This window comes from Chionomys nivalis, chromosome 15 (assembly GCF_950005125.1).
Source record: "Chionomys nivalis chromosome 15, mChiNiv1.1, whole genome shotgun sequence".
Classification (NCBI taxonomy): Eukaryota; Metazoa; Chordata; class Mammalia; order Rodentia; family Cricetidae; genus Chionomys; species Chionomys nivalis.
This window is the reverse complement of record NC_080100.1, coordinates 51,035,731-51,055,639: the sequence shown is the minus strand read 5'-3', so window position 1 is coordinate 51,055,639 and position 19,909 is coordinate 51,035,731. Positions and strand designations below refer to the sequence as shown.

The window sequence follows — 19,909 nt, the reverse complement described above, 5'->3', positions numbered from 1 at the left end:
TGCTGACCCCCAACCATAAAACTTTTCCTTGCTACTTCATCTTACTACTGTTATGAATCACAATGTAATTATCTGTGTTTTCCAGTGGGTCCTAGGTGACGCCTTTGAAAGGGTCATTTGGTCCCCACAGGGGTCATGACCCACACTTTGAAAACCGTTGCTTTAGAATAATAGCAGAGACTATGTCATGTTGCTTGGCAGAACCCTACTTCATATAAAATTGGAATGTTCAATCACTAGTTTCTTCAGTTTTAAAAAGAGCTATTGCCGGGCCGTGGTGGCGCATGCCTTTAATCCCAGTACTCGGGAGGCAGAGGCAGGCGGATCTCTGGGAGTTCGAGGCCAGCCTGGGCTACAAAGGGAGTTCCAGGACAGGCTCCAAAGCTACAGAGAAACCCTGTCTCGAAAAATCAAAAAAAAAAAAAAAAAAAAAAGAGCTATTTATTTTTTGTTTTGATTTTGTGTGTATACATGTGTGAACAGTGGTGTATGCATGTGTGTTAGTAGGACTGTGTGTGTGTGTGTTTTATGTGCTGCACATGTGTGTCTCTGGAGCATATGGATACTAGAGGGTGATGTCTGGTATTCTGCTCTGACCTTATGCTGGATTCCCTTGAGACAAGTCTCTTACTGAGCAGGTAGACGGGTGGCTCTCAGGGTCTCCTGTCTTAACCCTCACAGTGCTGGAGCACAGGCTTACAGGTGTCACTCCCAGCTTTACATGGGTTCTGGGGATTTGAACTGTCTTTGTGTTTGCATAGCAAGCCGTCCTATCTGCTAAATCATCTCCTTAACCCCCAAGACTAGCTACTAGAAAATAACTACCCCCTTTAAAGAACCCTGTGCTCTTTAGTTTCCTGTATGAATAGATAGAACATGCCATCTTCACAGTTTCCCTCTGTATAATTCAATAGTTCAGATAAGCAATTTCAAACAAACGGAAAACTTAAAAAGATGAGTTCTTTCATTAGAGCTTTAAAGTCAGCATTAGTGTTTTATTATGTTTAAAAACATCATTCATTGTTCCGTTGGTCAGGGTTGCCCAGACACTTTGCACTGCTAGCTGCTTGGTTGATGTCATTGTTTCCTACCCTCCATTGCACTCCTGCACTGGCTGGGAAGGGAACATGTATGCTGACTGCGCCCCTCGCGCCCTTGCTCGCTCCTGCTATTTGAGAAACAAGTCAGAAGCAGTTTCATTCCACGCTCATCTTCACTTTATCTCCAGCCACTTTTTGTTACCAGCTCGGTGATACTTGTTTGCAATGGATAGTTAGTTCAAATGGTGCTAGAAAGATCTGGAATGGTTCTTTGATAGACGGGCTTTACCAGATTAATGTGAATTTAATAGTAGATTCTGTCCTTTATTAGATATGAAGCCTTAGGAATAGCATAATGTGACTTTTTAAAACCAGGCCTTTCTTTTGATCTGTGACTGGCTGTTGGCACTGTGAGCTCCTGATAAGAATGTGGGTGAGCACTCTGATTGCATTTCCTCCACTCATTTTCCTTCATGTGTGCAAAGCAGCAATACTGGCCTCATATTTCAGAGGGTACAGTATCATAAAGTGAGCTCTGCCTCCATCTCATGACATACCTACCGCACAGAATGTTAGTATTCTCGAGTACAAGTGCACTGGAAAGAACATATGAATGCCTCAGTTACTAAACATGTAGAGTCTTGTAGTTAAAAATTTTGTTGCCTCTGAGTTTTCTTACAGATTCTTTTTAATGTATTGTTTTCATAAGATGTTTCATTGGATATGACTACTGAAATGTCTTTTTACTTTTAGAGAGGTGCAGTATATTGTCTTACAAAATATTGCAACTATGTCAATTCAGAGAAAGGTATGTATATTGTGAGCATTTAATTCAAAGAAGCACATCAGTGTGATAAATGTATTTACCCATTTCTTTCTTTTCTTTTTTTTTTTGACCTAGGGTATGTTTGAACCTTACCTGAAGAGTTTCTATGTCAGGTCCACTGATCCAACTATGATCAAGACACTGAAGGTCCGTATGCTTCATACAGCTTCTTTAGCTGCTGTGTACTTTGAAGAGATACTACAGTAGCCTCTGGCTTCTGTAAACTATGCTCTGTTGTGTGAATGAGTGTGTTCAAGTGTGTATGTGTGTGTGTGTGCGCACGCGCAGAAGTCAGAGAACAACCTTGGGTATTGTTCTCAGGTGCCAAATTATTTTATTGTATTTTATTTTGAGACAAGTTCTCTCAGTGGTCTGGAACTCCCCAAGTAGGCAAGGAAGGAGTCCTGCCTCTGTCCCCCAGCTCTAAGGGCACAGTGCACGCTGATCCAGCCTATGTTCCCAGCTCTAAAGGCACAGTGCATGCAAATAAGGATCAGTTCAGGTCTCTGTGTTTGTATTTTGCAAACTTAGCTATTTCTCCAGCTCTGTAAATTGTTGTCTTCTTTTAAAAGACACACTTGAAAATTGTTATTCTTTGCCTATATTATTATTATTATTATTATTATTGTTATTATTATTATTATTATTATTTTTGGTTTTTCGAGACAGGGTTTCTCTGTGGCTTTGGAGCCTGTCCTGGAACTAGCTCTGTAGACCAGGCTGGTCTCGAACTCACAGAGATCCGCCTGCCTCTGCCTCCCGAGTGCTGGGATTAAAGGCGTGCGCCACCACCGCCCGGCTTCTTTGCCTATATTATTATGGGCTAGTTATTGTACTGATTTCAGATGTGTGGTTGCCATATCTCAGATAACTTAGCATGCTGAGGGATACAGGTATGTACATAGATAAATGTAGTGCTTTGTGCTTCAGACAGACAGTGGAGATTTGAATTAAGTCCTATACTAAGTAAAAAGGTGGAGCTGAGTCTGTGGAAGATTTGTTAAAAAAAAAAGTGACATTTGGAAGTATTTAAAATAACTTTTGTGAATGTTTTTATGGTTGGTATGATGTGTGGGTGCTTTGAAAGGCTGGGCGTAGACTAACAGATGATGAAGGCCTGTGGTGTAGAGTTCATTGTGATGGTAAGATGGTAGGGCCCTAGGCAGGGCATGGGGACATTTCTGCACACTGTGTGCTATGTCAGAGACATTAAAGACTAATGAAGAAAAAATAGACATTCTTTTAAATATTGGGACAGTGTTATTTTCATTAAAAATGGGTTTACTCACAAGAAAATTGGTGAAACACAAACAATATGATATTTTCAACATCAATAACAGACTCCTGCTTTGTAATTATAAAACATTTCAAGTAATAAATGTGAGCTGAAAGACTGGATATTTTTACAGCAAAGGGAGTAACAAAATGCTTTATTTGATATTAAGTTGGATGATCTTTGTATTTACATACTGTTGAGGTAGTTATTAAAACATAAGCATATAGAACAGTTGTGTGGAAACAAAATCTTCATATTAATTTCTTGATTGTTCTGATTTTGTCTCATTCTACCAAGCCTGTCTTTATTTATAGGCAGCAGTATTTAGGAGTGATTTTGTATCAGCTTGGTAACTCTATCAAACTCTGTCTTATGCGTTTTAGTGAAAAACAGTTCTGTGTAATTCACATATAGATTTAAAAAGTGGGTTTGAAGCTATTTTTTAAAAGTTGTATGTGGCGGCGCAAATGAATAAATGTAGACAGATTATATAGATATCTATATCCCTACAGTTGTATTAACAAAGACTCATATGTTTCAGTGGTAGGTTGTTTGATTAGCATGCTCAGAGACCTAGGTTAGTTCCCAGTGCTACTAAAAATGTTTTTACATTTTAAAAATACTTTTAAATAACTACCTCATGTGTTATTGCTGACTCGTAATGCCAGACTTAAGAGGAAGAGACAGTAACATTAGGTCATTAGTTACATAGTAAGTTTGAAGATTGCCTGGGATACATGAGACTTTGTCTCTCCCCTGCACTAAAAAATTGTCTCAATTTTCTTATTAAAATAAAATGACTAGTCAAGCTATATTCTTAGAGAACAGATTTCCAACAGATAAAGCAAGTTAAGTGATAAAATAAGTTTACACAGAATATGTAAATTTTTTCTAAAGGCTGTGCCTTTTAATTGAATTGTTTATGTCATTGACTTTTAATGTAAAACTTGATATGAATGTTCTGGTGGACATGTTGGGCTGTGTTTTTCTGTTGGTCTCATGTTTATGCCACCTTCAGAATAATTAATCTTTTTATGGGTAAAGTATATTTCTAACAACCTCAGTGGAGACAGACTTTTAATTTCGCACTTCATACATTTATAAATTGTCTAAGTGTCTGGGAAGGTGGAATGAGATAGCCAATCAAGAAAATTAATTGGTATCTGGAAAACAGAAGTATTACATGAAGGGCAAATTGTTTCATAACTTTATTAATAAAAAAATGAAAGTTGAGCTAACAAATTGTTTAGGTTAATTAGATATGAATTGTAAAATTAACACAATTAGTGAAGATGGGCATTGTTTTGTTAATTATTTTTTAAGAACTGTATAATTACCTAGTCTCTGTAGACTCGAGGAAACAGACTAAGACCCCCTCAAGGATACAGAGCCTCACATGACAGTAATTTTTAAAAAATCAAGTTTCATATGGATGTTTAGTCTCTGTTAAATTCATCTTTTTATTTGTGTTTTAAAATGTTTACTTTCTCTTTTACTCTATTGTAGCTTGAAATTTTGACAAACTTGGCAAATGAAGCCAACATATCAACTCTTCTTCGGGAATTTCAGGTTTGTATACAATGCTAATTGTAGTTTCTAAAATATGTTCAATTTTAAGTTAAATATGCCTTCTATTCAACCTAGAAATATGCAGCTGCATAAATAAAACAGTTTAGGGAAAGATCAGCAAGTGGGAATTTTTTTGTTTTCGAGAATAAGCATTAACTACAAATGTACGACATAGAATGGTCTTGTTTCCCTTTCTGTTTCCATGGCACTGGGAAGACTGGTTCATCATTGGGTGTAAAATCTTTTGTTTTTGTTAAGGATTCTGTCCATTATGCCACCGTGCTCTAAAATGACTTTCTGTGCCCGTGAGAACACATCATTGTTACCTGGTTCCCCCTTGTAGATTGCCCCTTTAGCTCAAGCTTTATTACTGAGTGTGTGGGGAGTGGTGACTCCGGCGTGCTGTCCTCTGCTAAAGGTGCTTGCTGCTGAGCCCAGGACCCATACTGTGAAGGAGAGAATCTATTTTGATTAGTTTATTTCATTGGCTTTATGTACTTTATGATGAAAGGATGAACTTTAAAGCAGAAATAAGTTAAGTCAGTGTTAAGAGCTTCCCTATACAGCAGCCTTGGAGTTCTTACTAGTTTTCAATATTTAGAATCTAGCGTAATCGGTGGCTGGAGTTCCTTCATAATCCCACCCTGAATTTCTTTTTACCTGTATATGGACACCATGTTTTTTTTTTTTTTTTTTTTTAACTGTATTTCTTTTATACTTTGGTCAAGAGTCATAGGATGTTACTACTTGTCCACAATTATTTTGTTACTGGGTTACTGAACTTCCATGCTGTATATTTTTTTTTCTAGTAAAATTAGTGACAAAATTAGAATGACAGAGAGCTCTCCTCATATGGGCATGCTAAAAAAATTGGGCTTCTCAAGCTCTTCTTAGACTAGAGATCGTTGTTTGGATTTTAATTTTAAATCACTTGTATAGTCGTATTTCATTCTTACTGTTGTTGGTCTTTGCTCATGTCCCCTTTCCCTTGCTGTATAATCTTGTCATATTTCTGCACCTGCCCGGCACCCCCAGAACAGCAGGGAGCATGCCCTTGTGTTCTCTGCAGTAGTCAGTGAGCCTCTTGCAAGAGGTGTTCATCAGCTTACTTACTGTGAGCTGTTGTATAAAAGATCCACTTTTCTTTGAAACTTTTAAATTCATCCTTTTTTCTGTCTATGAATTTTTTTACACTTACTTAAATTTGTTCATAATAACTTTGTGATTGAAATAGGGAGTTTCCTCAACAACTCTAATGCATTCTTTTAAATTATAGCAATGAAATTTATCTATTTGGGAACAGTTTTAAGTCTTCTTTGGTTTTTCCCTTCATGGAACTATAAAGCGTCACTTGTTTCTTCAACATTTAGTCATCTCCTTGAGAGTTTACGCTAAATTCCTATGATATTTGCATCTTTGTTTTTTTTTCTTTGATTTCTCACTTAGATAACTAACTGTTTAATGTATATTTTTCTTAGATACCCATAGAGTCAATTCTGTATTTACATACTTAGAATTTGGGGTTAGGAATCTTTTTTAAAAATAAAAGTCTAGCTTTTAAATTTAGGAAAGTTGTAACCAGAGTCACAAAGTATATAAGGTTGTCAGTTTTGCAAAGGCCTTTTACTTCTTTTAGTTAGACAGAACTCTTTTTAAGTATGTGTTAATACGTGTCTCTACTGTTGTGTTTGAAAGTGATGTGGACTGATTCTGTGAACTAGTACTTGTAGTTTTAGTGAAGCACAGGTCACTATAGCTACTGGTCTGTTGCTGTCACTCTTAAACCATCTCAGTGGCTCTGAACTTTTAGGTGTCTGGAAAGGTGCCCCCTTTTCTCCCTGAACCCGCAGGTACTCCTGGGTAAATGAGATGAAACCATAGAGCATGCTCTCAGCATCTTCTCAATTCAGCTCTTAAGCTAATTACTGTCTTTGGGTGATGCTCCCCCTCTCCATTTGTCACCGGCTGCAGGTGAATGGCACTGGCTTAAAATGTACCTTTGCTATAGAAGGAGCACGTTACATAACAAGAGAAGAATGAAGTGAGCATCACTTGGCTCCTGTTGGGCTTAAGAGAGGACTGTGTATTCTAAATTCTTTCATCTTGACAAAGCTATCAAAATTAGCTTGTATTTACTCGATAATCCCAATGTCGAAACTAATCAAACTGTTTTTAGACCTACGTGAAAAGCCAGGACAAACAGTTTGCAGCAGCCACTATTCAGACGATAGGCAGATGTGCAACCAGCATCGCCGAAGTCGCCGACACGTGCCTCAATGGCCTGGTCTGTTTGCTGTCCAACAGGGATGGTGAGTTCATGGTATCATTTTGTTTGCACTTAATTTAAAGTCGGATGTTCTTAGTAAAGCCTGCAGCTGCAATCTTTTATGTATTACCTTATCTTTTGGAGTTTCTCTATATGTCAGTAGTATAGTCACAAGAAGAAGCAACTTTATTCTTGATTTGCATGTAAATTCATCTCAAAAAACAAATTAGATAATTAACAGTATTTGTTTTGTCCCCATACAGCAATTTATCTTACTCATTCACTAACCACTGCCATGTTCCCTTTCTACGAGTTTTCTGTGACTGTTTCTTACTGGCATGGAAGGCATGCATAATATTGGTTCTCCTGCAGAGGGTGCTAGAAGCAGGCAAATGACTTTATAACCTGAACAGTGGCTGGAACAAAACATGTGAGCAGTGAACCCTCAGCCTTTCAGTCTTTTAGAAATTCACCCAACTTCCCCACTGAAGACAAATTAGACTTAGAAGCCATCATGGAGCACAGCTTCATGTGCGCCCAAATATTACTTAAGTATTCTTAGAAATGGGATAGCAAAATTTATCATCTAAATGTAAACTGCTCGTGTAGAAGTGCCAGTTTTCTCTGTGGCTATGGTTTGTGAATAAGATGAGAAAAACATCTTGTTAGAGAAAAACAAGTTAGCTTCGCACCAAGATTTCTATTATAATTGTACAGTGGATTAAAATGAGTGTTTTTTCAGGGAATGTATAAACTGTACAGTTTTTGAATTTATTGATTTTTATATGAAAAACTAAAACCAAGCAAACAGTAAAACAAAACTTATTCCTGAATAACTCTGATTTGTGTGTGTACACATGCACAAATAATCATATAGTTTTACCTACAAACTTTTAATTGCTAGAACATTTTCCTTTTTTTTTTTTTTTTTTTTTTGGTTTTTCGAGACAGGGTTTCTCTGTGGTTTTGGAGCCTGTCCTGGAACTAGCTCTTGTAGACCAGGCTGGTCTCGAACTCACAGAGATCCGCCTGCCTCTGCCTCCCGAGTGCTGGGATTAAAGGCGTGCGCCACCACCGCCCGGCGAACATTTTCCTATGTAGATATTAAAACTCAAATATATTCCAATAAACTAACAAGAAAAGAAATTTCTGAAAAGTTTCCCTGTGCAGGAACACAAGAAGGATGAGAGACAAGTGCTGCCTGCCCGTGGCGTCTGATTCACTCCATACAGGAGCATTTGCTTCTGTCTCTATGTCACAGTTTCAAGGATGGCTTTATAAACACGTTCTATTTCCTGTGTCTTTGATACTGACTTTCTGGGCATTGCATAACGCTTGCTGGTGGTAGTTGTTTTAAGATATCCTTTATTAAAAAGCTATCAGAAATTAGAACACCAATCTTTTTAAATACAAAGCATAGCACAAGTATCTGCCCATCTTTTCTTGTTCCTTTTTTTTATGATGAGAAATGTTCATATTAATTTTAATGTAATTATTTCTGCAACATACTGTTTAGTTTTTAAAGGTTTGTTTTCTTTGATTTCAAAGAATCTTTTGAAGCAGACTTGACGCTTGCCATAAAATAACCCATTATTGATGTGAAAGATTAATTTGAAAAACGGATTTCTTAAGGTTCTTTAGTATGATAGATTCACATTTCGATTGACTTAGGATAATTTAATTGCCTGTGCTAGTTTATTTTAGGTAACATATTAACAAGATTTGTTTGTCTGAGTAACCTTGTTGGCACCTACTATAAACTAAAAGAATTAGATGGAAGGTTACTTTTCAATTTTGTTTAGTTTTTATAATTCAGTAAGCATTTAGTGAGAATTTGAATCTGTAGAGATATTTAATAAATGTTGAGTAGATTAATAAGATATTCATTTAGCTTATAAGGAAGCAGTAACATAAAATAAATATGTCATAGTTTCCCCTTCTTTTACTTGCTTGCCAGCTGTTTGTGTGTGTGTAGAAGTCGACCGCCTACTTGGGCGTCAGTGCTCTCTTGAGTAACTAAAGCATACCTGTTCTCCAGAGTCCGCACCTGTAACACGAGGGGAGCAGCAGACTGTACTCAGGTGTGCTATGATTACATTTTGGTGAGGACAGGGGGATAGATTGAAGAGGCCCAGAGCACAAATAATGTTTGCTTATAATTATAGAAATATTCTGAGAGTTCAAAAGGCACTTTAGGCACTTAAATTATGGACAGAATCATGGAATTCTACTCTGCTTCCTTATTCATCTTTAAAATGATACATTACAGAACAAAAATGAAATGTAATATTTTTGCAAATTAAAGTCTTAACATTGTGCTTTCCCTGTGGAGTGACGCTGGCGCTGAAGTCTGTGCACATAGGCTTTGTTTCCCTGAGGGGTGAGAAGACAATGGATCCCAAAGTCACCGGATACTGGGAAGTGAGACTCTTACCTTTATGTGGAAACGGGAACTGAGTTAAGGATCGAGAGATAGATTCTTTGAATGGTAGTGTGATCTGGGGCCCTAGGGAAAATCTGATGACTATGGAAGCAGCAGTCAAAGATGTGAATGGACCAAGTGGGGCAGGGCAGCTCTTCAGAGTGAGAAATACAAGAAGTAAACCCTCAGAACCGCAGAGCCAGCTATCACCTTCCAGAAGGACTCATAAGACCATGCTTGCCTCCTGTTCAGGACTATATAGGATAAAATGGCATTGCTTTAAGCTGTGTTTGTAGTAGTCTTTGGCAGCAGTAATTGGAGGGTAATTTAGCTCTAGAAGATAAATGGTGCTGAGTATACATTTCAGCATAGTCAATTCTGTCTCAGCATGGGTATACGATTATATTATTAATGTCTTTTCCTACTTTTAGCAAGTTTTGCAATACATATATTTTTAAATAGTGGATTCTTTAAGACCTTATGTAGTATATTTTCTTTGCATATTATTTTTGCCTTAATATATTTTTTCCTTGTAGACTCTGAAGTGATCTGACAAATTATTTGTATAATTCATATATAATTAACTTGAATTATTTTTGTTTTTTCTTAGCACAGTAGTGGTCTTATATGTAAGTAGCATTTGCTTGTAGTTATAAAATATTCTAAGAGTTCAAAGAGTACTTTAGGTGCTTATCTTGAATTATGGACAAAATCATATAATTCTAATCTGCTTCTTTATTTAAAATGATATGTTACAGGACAAAAATGAAATGTAATATTTTTGTAAACTAAAACCTTAATATTAAATATTAATTACCTAATATTTATTAACTTAGAAAAAGATTTGGCTTGAATTATGTATACTTACTCATGAAAAGTGTAATACATTTCATATATTCATAATATATTTGCAACATATACTTAATGGGTAATCTATTTCAATAAAAAAAATCTAACAGTACAAATTGTGATAGTTTGTATAATATTAAACCTTTGAAGTACATGCCAGGGGATTGTCTAACATCTATGAATCTCTTCTTGAATCAAAATTCTGCATAAAGACAGCATATACTTATTATTTTTGACATTTGTGACACTAATAATAGTTCAGTGAGTACTTGCCTTACAAGCGGGAGGACCTGAGTTCAGATCCCAGCACCCATAAAAACAAGGCAAGGAGACATGCGTCTGTTGCTTAGTGTGGGAAGGCTGAAAGCATCCCTGAGACTTGCTGGCCAGACAATGTTATTGTTGAATCAGTGAGAGACCCTATCAAAAAATGTGGAAAATGATCAAGAAAGGCATCCAGTCTTGGCCTCTGCAAGCATGCATAAATGGATGCATGTGTCTACAGCACAGCTATAAACACAGTCCTACATGAACACATGCATACACACAAAATAGTAGCTCATGTAAGACTTCCTCCATAAGGTCAGATACGCAGATACTATGATGCTGTGTGTTTCTCTGGTGCCACCACAAAGGTGACTAGACTACTGGTTAGCCTCTTTGTGGAAACCCATATCCAAACCCCATCTTGTGAAAACCCATTTCCACCCCAACTTGTGATTTGCTTCTTAGTCACTTATAGGATCATTATATTTGTAAAGTCCTTGAAGGAACAGGCTGTGTGCTTGGAAGAGGTAGTTGGAGGGGATTTGCTGAAGACACTATTCACAAGGGCAGGAATAAGGCCAGTTGCAAGTGAATTGATTATACATATTTACTATGACAATTTTTGTGTCTTTTAGAAATAGTTGTTGCTGAAAGTGTGGTTGTTATAAAGAAACTGTTGCAGATGCAGCCTGCACAACATGGTGAAATTATTAAGCACATGGCCAAACTCCTGGACAGCATCACTGTGAGTATCCCTGGGTCCTGCAAAACCCACTCAGTCTTCTTGTCTTAAATGGCTATCTCAGAGTGTAATGGTTAAGAAAGCTGTGACGTCTGGGTTTAAATTTTGTCTTTAAGATTTGATTCTTGCCAGGTGGTGGTGGTGGTGCACACCTTTAATTCCAGCACTCTTCAAGTAGAAGCAGGCTGATCTCTGTGAGTTCGAGGCCAGCCTGGTCTACAGAGTGAGTTCCAGAACAGCCAGGGCTGTTACACAGAGAAACCCTGTCTCAAAAAATACAACAAACAAAAAAGTTTTGGTTATTTTTAAGAAAGGATTACAGACCTGAAGGAAGAAAGAAAAGAATGAGCTCAACAGTGTTGGGTTGGAATTAGACAGTACAATTTGAGGGACTTAAGTACAAATAGATATTAAATAAGTATATGTGTATGCCTGGATTTATGTGTGAATCTGTGATGTGTATAACAACATGTATTTCTAGTGCTGTCTTTTAAGAAACCCTAGAAGAAATAGTGTCCCTTACCAGGAAGCACATTGCGTGCAGTGATCTTCTCTTATTACTGAGATGTTCTTTTATGCTGTACAGCTTCAGTTTTAAAGTGTATTATTCAGCAGGGTTTGGTATACGCAGGAAGGTGTGCAAATATTTTCATTACCCTTGAGTAAGAATCTCATACTTAAAGACCCAACCTCCTTTCACTCTCTCCCCCTCAGCACCACTAATTTACTTTTTGTTTCTATGTTTTGTTTTTTTTTTTTTTTTTTTGATATTTTGTATAAGCAGATTCATATAGTATGTGACCTTGTTTTGGGCTTCTTTCACTTAGCATATTTTCAAATTTATACTTTTTTTTAAAAAAAACTAGTTTTTACATTTTTGTTTTTTGTTTTTTTTTGTTTTTTTTTTTTTTGGCGTGGGCATACATGTTCAGCATCTGTGTGGAGGTCGGAAGACAGTTTGCGGGTCAGTTTTCTTCTCCCACCAGGTGGGTTCTGGGGTTGAGCCCCAGCCTCAGGCTTGGCAGTGAGTGCTTCTGTTGAGCTCCAGACAGCCCCAGTATAGGTCTTCCATTCCATTCTTTCCTCAAGGAAGCTGGTTTTCTTAGAGAAATGACTAGTTTCAGAGCTAGGATATAAGGTAATAAAATGTGGTGTAAATTTGGACCGTCGTGTTGAGACAAAGGAAGAAATGTGGAACTGTGTTTATAGAATGATAGAGCCATATATAAAGACTACAAGCGATGAATAACAACAGCAGCACAACCAAAGAGCCCAGCTTGAGCAGGAGGAGCTTGCACGGACTGTGAAAGGAGGTTCATCAGTGGATGTGTGGCAGTCTCCTTCTTCCCTGGGATGAATGCATAATGAAGAAAGCACTGAGCGCCGGGCGGTGGTGGCGCACGCCTTTAATCCCAGCACTTGGGAGGCAGAGTCAGGAGGATCTCTGTGAGTTTGAGACCAGCCTGGTCTACAGAGCTAGTTCCAGGACAGGCTCCAAAACCACAGAGAAACCCTGTCTCGAAAAACCAAAAAAAAAAAAAAAAAAAAGAAAGCACTGAGCAAACAGCTAACGAATCTAGAAGGAATGATAGGACTAGAATTACCCTGTCTGATGACATTGAGATACTGATTCACTGGAGGATTCTAAGATACACTGCCAACTCCTTGGGAAAGTGTGTCCCCACAAATTACTTACAAATTTCAAAGGCTGGAATCATGACTTATTGTGATGTCCTGGCCAACAGTATTTTAATCACGTGAGCAAGGAGAACATGTCATCATGTAGGTGTCTTTTGAGATGATACATGAAGCATGATGACTGGAAACATAATTAGGAAGTATAAAACATGCCCATGCTCGGGCTATTTTGTAATGTGACTGGCCCTGCTCCCAGATGTCAGTTACCAAGGAAAACACAGGCAGTGCTTAGTGTTGTGGCATTCACTTTCATCCCAACACTCAGGAGTCATAGGCAGGTGTACCTCTGCGAGTTCAAGGCCAGCCTGATCTACACAATGAGCTTCAGGCCAGACAGGGTTAATTTGGGTGTCCACCATAGAGGATATCTACATTGACTAGGACATGAGATAGGTCCTAGTAAGAACCATGGTTGTGCCAGGCAGTGGTGGTGCACACCTTTAGTTATAGCACTTGGGAGGCAGAGGCAGATAGATCTCTGAGCTTAAGGCCAGAGCCTGGTTTACAAAAAGTTCCAGGACAGCTAGGACTGTTACACAGAGAAACTCTGTCTCGAACCCTCCCTCTACCCCAGAAAAGAACCATGGCTATAATAACTAATGGATGTGCACAGAGAACCCAGTACCCATGTTGGTTGGTTCACAACTTCCTGAACTTCAGCTCCAGGGGTCTGACACCCTGTTCTGACCTTTATGTGTACCTGTGTGTGACATATATAAACACATCTCTCTTACACACACACACAACTAATAATAATAATAATAAATAAAATAAACCTTAAGGAGATCAAAATTGAAGAACATTGATTTGCCCATAGGGCATACAGAAAAGGGAAGTGTTATGGTGCTTGCTGCCGTGATGACCCGAGTTGAATCCCTAAGACCACAGGGTGGAAGGAGAGAACTGTCCTCTGTCCTCTCCACATGTTGGCTATAGCAGCCTCCCCACTCCTCACCTGCCAAGTAAATAAAAGAAAAAATAGTAAGGGAACAAAATGAAACAACATAAGAAGCTAAGAAGAGGAATCAAGATTAAAGGATATTCTGATTTGCAAAATTCCAAAAACATTCAGTTCAATAAAGACACGTTTGATCTGGGCTTCTAACATCACTGAAGCAGAGCCCCCGTTCTGATAAGGCGGAGAGGAAGCCAGCTCTGAAGCATGTGCGAACTTGGACTTCAAGGAGTGGAGCTGATGATGAGGGGTCGCTGTTGATGAGCCATGGAAGGAGAGGAAACTGACCCGCTTGAAAAAGACAGTTGCTTTGCAGAAGGCTAAACATGGTCGGGGAGAAACATGAGAATGTGACGGGGGTGTAGCAGACAGAAGCCTGAGTAAGAGAGATTTCATAAGAACAGCAGGCATGAGGACTTGGAAGCGCTGCGGACTGAAGTCTGCCTGAGAAGCATAGCCCACAATGGTACCTGCTCCTAATTCTGTCCTTTGAAATCTGGAGTGATGTGTAAACTCAGCAATTTCAAGAGAAGCCAACCTGACCCATGAAAGGGCCCCAGTACAGTACTGAACATCTTTGCTGAGGGTTTAAAACACCGGCTAGGGCCACATTTTAGGCAAATATCTCACCGGGAGGAGGGATAATAGAACTGAAAGCCAGACCATCCAATGAGGCATAGTGTATGGGACCAGACAGGAAGGAGCCTGTACCCTCCCTGAAAAGTCTGACTCTCTTGGAAACAGCGAAAGGCAGGAAGACATTGTGTGATGTGGTAGCAGAAGGGACAGAGTTGCATATTCCTCATTGGAGGAAATGATGCCCACTCCACCATGATATGTGGTCTATGATGGGTGAGGGACCGCCCCTTTCCATATCCCTGGCTCCCTTTGGCTCTTCCCAGTGCTCTAATGGGAACTGGAGATTTGGTTCTCACTTAGAGCCCTGGCACTACCACTGATGATCTGTGACACGTGGGCAACGCTTTGCCCTTGCTGTTGCTCCAGTGTCCTTATATTTCCAGTGGAGTTAGTGTTGGGGCTGCAGTGTGCTGCTGTTGTGGACATCTAACTGAGAAGTTAGCTAGTTTTCAAAGACACCGTGACAGATTGTAGGAAGGGACTCCTGGATGTTAGGTGTGCAGATTTTAAAAGGAGAGAATATTGATAGATTTTGTCATATAAAGACTGATTCCATTCGTTATTTAGAGGATAGCATGGTTGAAAATATGAAGATTAATGTTTACATTATTTTGCTTTTTGAGCTCATCCAGATGAGAGAGATAATGGCTGTGGTAGTCGTCTTGTGTGTTCTGGTTGTGATCACATCGTCCTTTGGTGTGCTCTTCATTTGTAATGAGTACGACTTTTGCAGGAAGGTTGCTCCAGAATAGCACACCTGAGGACTGCTGTAGTGGGTTTTGCGTAGTGTTTTCCACAACAGGTGTCATGAAAGAACACTTGGGATGCTATTCTGGACGGACAGCTGAGTAATTCTAAAGTGGCACATTGACCCAGATGCCTCACTGGATGCTGCATCCTGACACTTTAATATAAGTCAGATCTAAGTTTTCATGTATGTCGAGTCCAGATACATACTGTTGGGATCTGATCTGCTGTTAGTTAGTGTGCATTGTGTTGATGTCTCCTGATTCTGCCTTTGACAAATTTAAATAAATAAAATTGATGATTTTGCAGGATTTACTTTAGACTGTTGACCAGTGCAGTGGGCTGTTGTTGAAACACAATAGCTTTAAATTGAACTGCTTACAGAGCGATCTGTAAGATCTTTCTAGATGTCACGATAACCACGGTGGTGGTGAGGAATCATCATTTGTTTTTTGCAGGCAAGTTAATGGGTTAAAATGGCAGTGGCAACTACGTTCTCTTAGAAGGCTTGAAAAGTGCACTTAACCACTTTCTCAGGGCATTTAGAGTAAAGAATCACACACAGCCATTTACAGTCCAGTTTGTCTTTGAGAATATTGAAAAGCAGAGGGTCATAAAAAGAGTATTATCCTATGTTTGAGTGTGTGTGTGCATGTGTGTGTGTTGTATTATTAGTTGAGTTTCAATTAGCTGTTCCAATTTACTATGTGGTTGAATAAACTGGGGAACAAAGGTAACTGTTTTTTTTTATTTGTAGTTTTAGTTGCGAGAGAAAAGGAAGGACTCAATTGGAAGATACTAGTTCTCTAACTCTAGCCAGATGCACAAAACAGTGGCCTTATTAGTTTCTTAAGGCCTTATTGTTTGTTCTTAGTTTTTTTTTTAAGACAGTTTCATGTAGCCCAGACTGGCTGGAATACCTCCTGCTTGCTGCCTGCTGGATGTTAGGACTCTGGGCCTATGTTTCCCTGCCTATCTGTTGAAATTTTAATAAAATAGCATTATCAAAAGTTTGATATATTTTTATTATTTCATATTATAAAGAAGCTTCTACATTTTAAAAATGTGTGCTTGGGAATTTTATTAGCTCAGTTCTGGGAAATTTCAAATGTTATTCCTCTTATTCCATCACCATCTTGAATTTTTCCATTGCTAGTATTGATTTATTAATTTTTAGTTCTTTCAAATATTATAAATGCTTATAGTATTAAAATGCTGTTATTTTAATCACAATATACACATGAGTCCGAAATGTTTTAACACCTTTCTTTTGTGATTGTTTTTTAATGTCAAATAGAATAAGTTTGTTGTCAGAAGAAAGATAATTAAAATTGCACAATAGATTGTGTTATGTTGTAGAACTCTGATTTCTAGAGTTGCAATATAAAGTAAAATATTTAAGAAAAATAAATCTAGCATAACTGAACTCTGAGTTGCCTATATATTCTCATTTAGAAGTGCCTCTCATTATGGAAGGCCACTTGAACTGCTCTATGCTGGAAACTTAATGCACCACTCAATTACTATTCTTTAGCCCAATTTAAAATAATAGATTGGGAGTAAAGTCTTAATGCAGTGTAACCTTTGGAACATTAGAAATAACCTCTTTCTTTCCAGAAATGAGTGTACAGTAAGGGTATTAGTTTTATCACACTGCATGAATAGATTTGACGTAGTCCTTAGGCCCTTTTACATTGCATAAGTAGGCTGATTTCCTTTCTAAGTTCTTTTTAAGCATGAGTTAAAGTTGATGCTGTTACAATGTTAGGAAATGTAGACTTCTTATTTCCAAGCATTCTTAATGACCTCTGATTCTGTTGACTCAGTTTAGATATGTTAATGTTTTATATTATTACAATCATTAGTATGCAACAAATAGTTAAAGAGTTTAGCTTGACCAAATGTAATTTGATTACGTTTTGCTTTCTTCCTTTGAAGTCAAAGTGTGAACATCTGTGTAACTGCAGGAAGCGGTAGAACTTAGAGGCATTGCAGAGGGACTCAGGAAAGGCCTGCCGTTGTTCTAGTTGGGCTACCACTTACGGTAGCCATGAGATTTCTCACTTAGAATAAAAAGCATATTTTCTATGCTAGGTGAAAATGTTCACAGTAACTAATTTACATGCCCTCTCAAATTCCTTTTGGAATAGGGGAGGGTACAAATAAGCAAATAGTAATAAAACTAATTTGCATACTCTAAAATGTTGGTCCTAATGGTTCTGATGGAAGGCTTCCAATTTGTAGCAAGGCAGTGATTTTTAGGAAAACAAATTATATTGAAGTGTACTTTATTTTTAAAATTATAATACTAAAGTGCCCTACAGCCCGCTCCTGCCACAGCAACATGAAACAGTGACAGGAGCAAGCTGGACTCCAGATGGACCTAGATTCTAGACAAGCAGTTCTTAACTTTACTAATTTTTCTCCAGGGCATTTCTTTGAAACCCGTTTTTAAATTTTTATTTATGTAATGTGTAGGGGTGTTTGCTTGCATGTGTGTCTGTGCACCTAATGTGTGCTTGGTGCCTGTGGAGGCCAGAAGTGGACATCGAATCCCCTGGGACTGGAGCTACAGATGGTTGTGAGCTGTCATGTGGGTGCTGGGACTCAAACCCTGTGTAAGAGCAGCCGGTGCGGTTAACCACTTGAGCCAGCTCCAGTCCTGAAATCAGCTCTAATGAGATTTCCTTTGTGTCTGTACTTGATAGTTCAAGCAAACCTTAAAAGTGTCGAGCAGCTCTTAGCTACGTATATCCAGTGAGTGAATAAATGGGGTCCTTACAGTTCTCGGCCTTGTCTGTGCTGATGTTGAGGAGTGTGTGATTATCCTGTTTCTAATCATGCCATCTGCTTCTTATGTTAGGTTCCTGTGGCTAGAGCAAGCATTCTTTGGCTGATTGGGGAGAACTGTGAGCGAGTTCCTAAAATTGCCCCTGATGTTCTGAGGAAAACGGCGAAAAGTTTCACCAATGAAGATGATCTGGTGAAGTTGCAGATTTTAAATCTTGGAGCAAAATTGTATTTAACCAATTCCAAACAGGTAAGACACTGATCCTCTTAATCCTGACAGGTGCTATCTTTACTCTTACCAAGGTCCTAAAGCCTCTCCACAAGTTAGCCCATGCACCTGGTAGTATTGGGCCCTGTTTGTCGTAGGTCTAAGGTGGATGGTGGGAGTGCCCACAAGTCATTCTGATCTAGCGGTGAAGAAAGCAGACTTAAGAGGTGTGGTACAGGCGTTGAGATACAGTCATGATGAGGGAGTTCAGGAGGTGTGGTGTGGAAAAAGAGGTCAGAGAATGTTCATGAAGGACAGATGCTTGAGAAGGGCCTGGAGGATGCCAGTGTACAGTGTACAGAACAAGAGAGGGAGAGAACAGGGCAGAGCCATGAAACTCCTTGTGGAATTTAGGAGATCTGTAGAGATGCATTCATTAAAGTGCCTACAACAATCTGAATTAGTGTTCCCTTAAATTAATAAGTTGACCTCAATCACTAATGTGATGGTTTAAGGACTTGAGTTCTTTTAACACGTTTAGTTCAAAAGGGTGGAGTCCTTCTATATCGCATCTAGTGGCTCATATGTAAGTTGTTTATTATTACTTTGTCATTATGACTATTATGAACATTATCATCATCATTATTATTAAGCCCTTTTTCTTTATAGTGGCAAATAACCAGTATCTGAATGGAGTACTCTCATTTGGAAGTTTTAGAGTGTGTTCAGAGTTTTTTCACTCAGTGAATTTGAAGGCCACTCTGGTTGCCCTCATGTTTTTCTTTGAGCTAAATCTTTTTCGTGACAGTTTTGGAACAGTTTCTGCAGTATATATACTATTGGAGATTTCAGAGTGATTCTCCAGATAATTACAGATGAAAATACAATGTTTTTTGAAAGTATTTACCATTTCATATTTGAAATGATGTAAACATAGATGACGTGTCCTGTGGAATTGTGTCCTATTTCCAGCATCTCTTACTTGTTTAAAAAGGGATGATGGGGAAATGACTGGTGAGAATTAGCACTAACAAATGGTTTTATGCACCACTAATTGGATAGTACTTTTTAGTTATGTGGTTCATAACCCAGTCGACATTAGGTAGAGACTGACGTGATTGCTTTGACTGAAATGTAGAAATACTTTTACATGTATTTATTTTAGCCATTTTAAAACTGAATATGTAAGAGCAGACCAATGCTTCGAGCTGGCTTTACACAAAGTCCTAGTTCTTATCTGTAAACCTGATCTTGGTGACTCACTGCACCTCTCTAGAACTTGCACTGAATTACGGGCTTCTAGAGAATGTCTGCCGGTTTTTATAAGGTATAATACATTGTATTTATCTGTATGCATAAAGAATAGTTGAATAATAAATTTTGCTTCTTCAAAATGTCTATTCTTGCTGCAAGGGAAATGTCCCAGTCAGTAAAGTTCTTGCTATACAAGGCTGAGGACCTGAGTTTTATCTCCAAAGATAAAGATAGAAGTAAAACGACTGGGTGTGGCACTCCTTGCTTGCTACACCAGCACTGGGCTTGCTGTTCCTCCAGCCTAGCCTAATTGGTTCAAGGTCAGTTAGAAACCCCTCAAAAAGGCAAGGTGTGTGATTGC

The 19,909-nt window shown here is 38.4% G+C and overlaps 1 protein-coding gene across 2 annotated transcripts in view; it reads left to right on the top strand.

Annotated features, from left to right (window-relative positions):
• Positions 1-19,909, top strand: part of Ap3b1 (adaptor related protein complex 3 subunit beta 1) — a 200,858-nt gene that overhangs the window by 86,162 nt on the left and 94,787 nt on the right. For both annotated transcript variants that reach the window (XM_057789797.1, XM_057789798.1), the window contains exons 10-15: positions 1,794-1,848; positions 1,942-2,013; positions 4,649-4,711; positions 6,888-7,020; positions 11,151-11,260; positions 18,160-18,336. In XM_057789797.1, the coding sequence (XP_057645780.1) occupies positions 1,794-1,848; positions 1,942-2,013; positions 4,649-4,711; positions 6,888-7,020; positions 11,151-11,260; positions 18,160-18,336 (610 nt within the window). The remainder of the gene's footprint in view (positions 1-1,793; positions 1,849-1,941; positions 2,014-4,648; positions 4,712-6,887; positions 7,021-11,150; positions 11,261-18,159; positions 18,337-19,909) is intronic.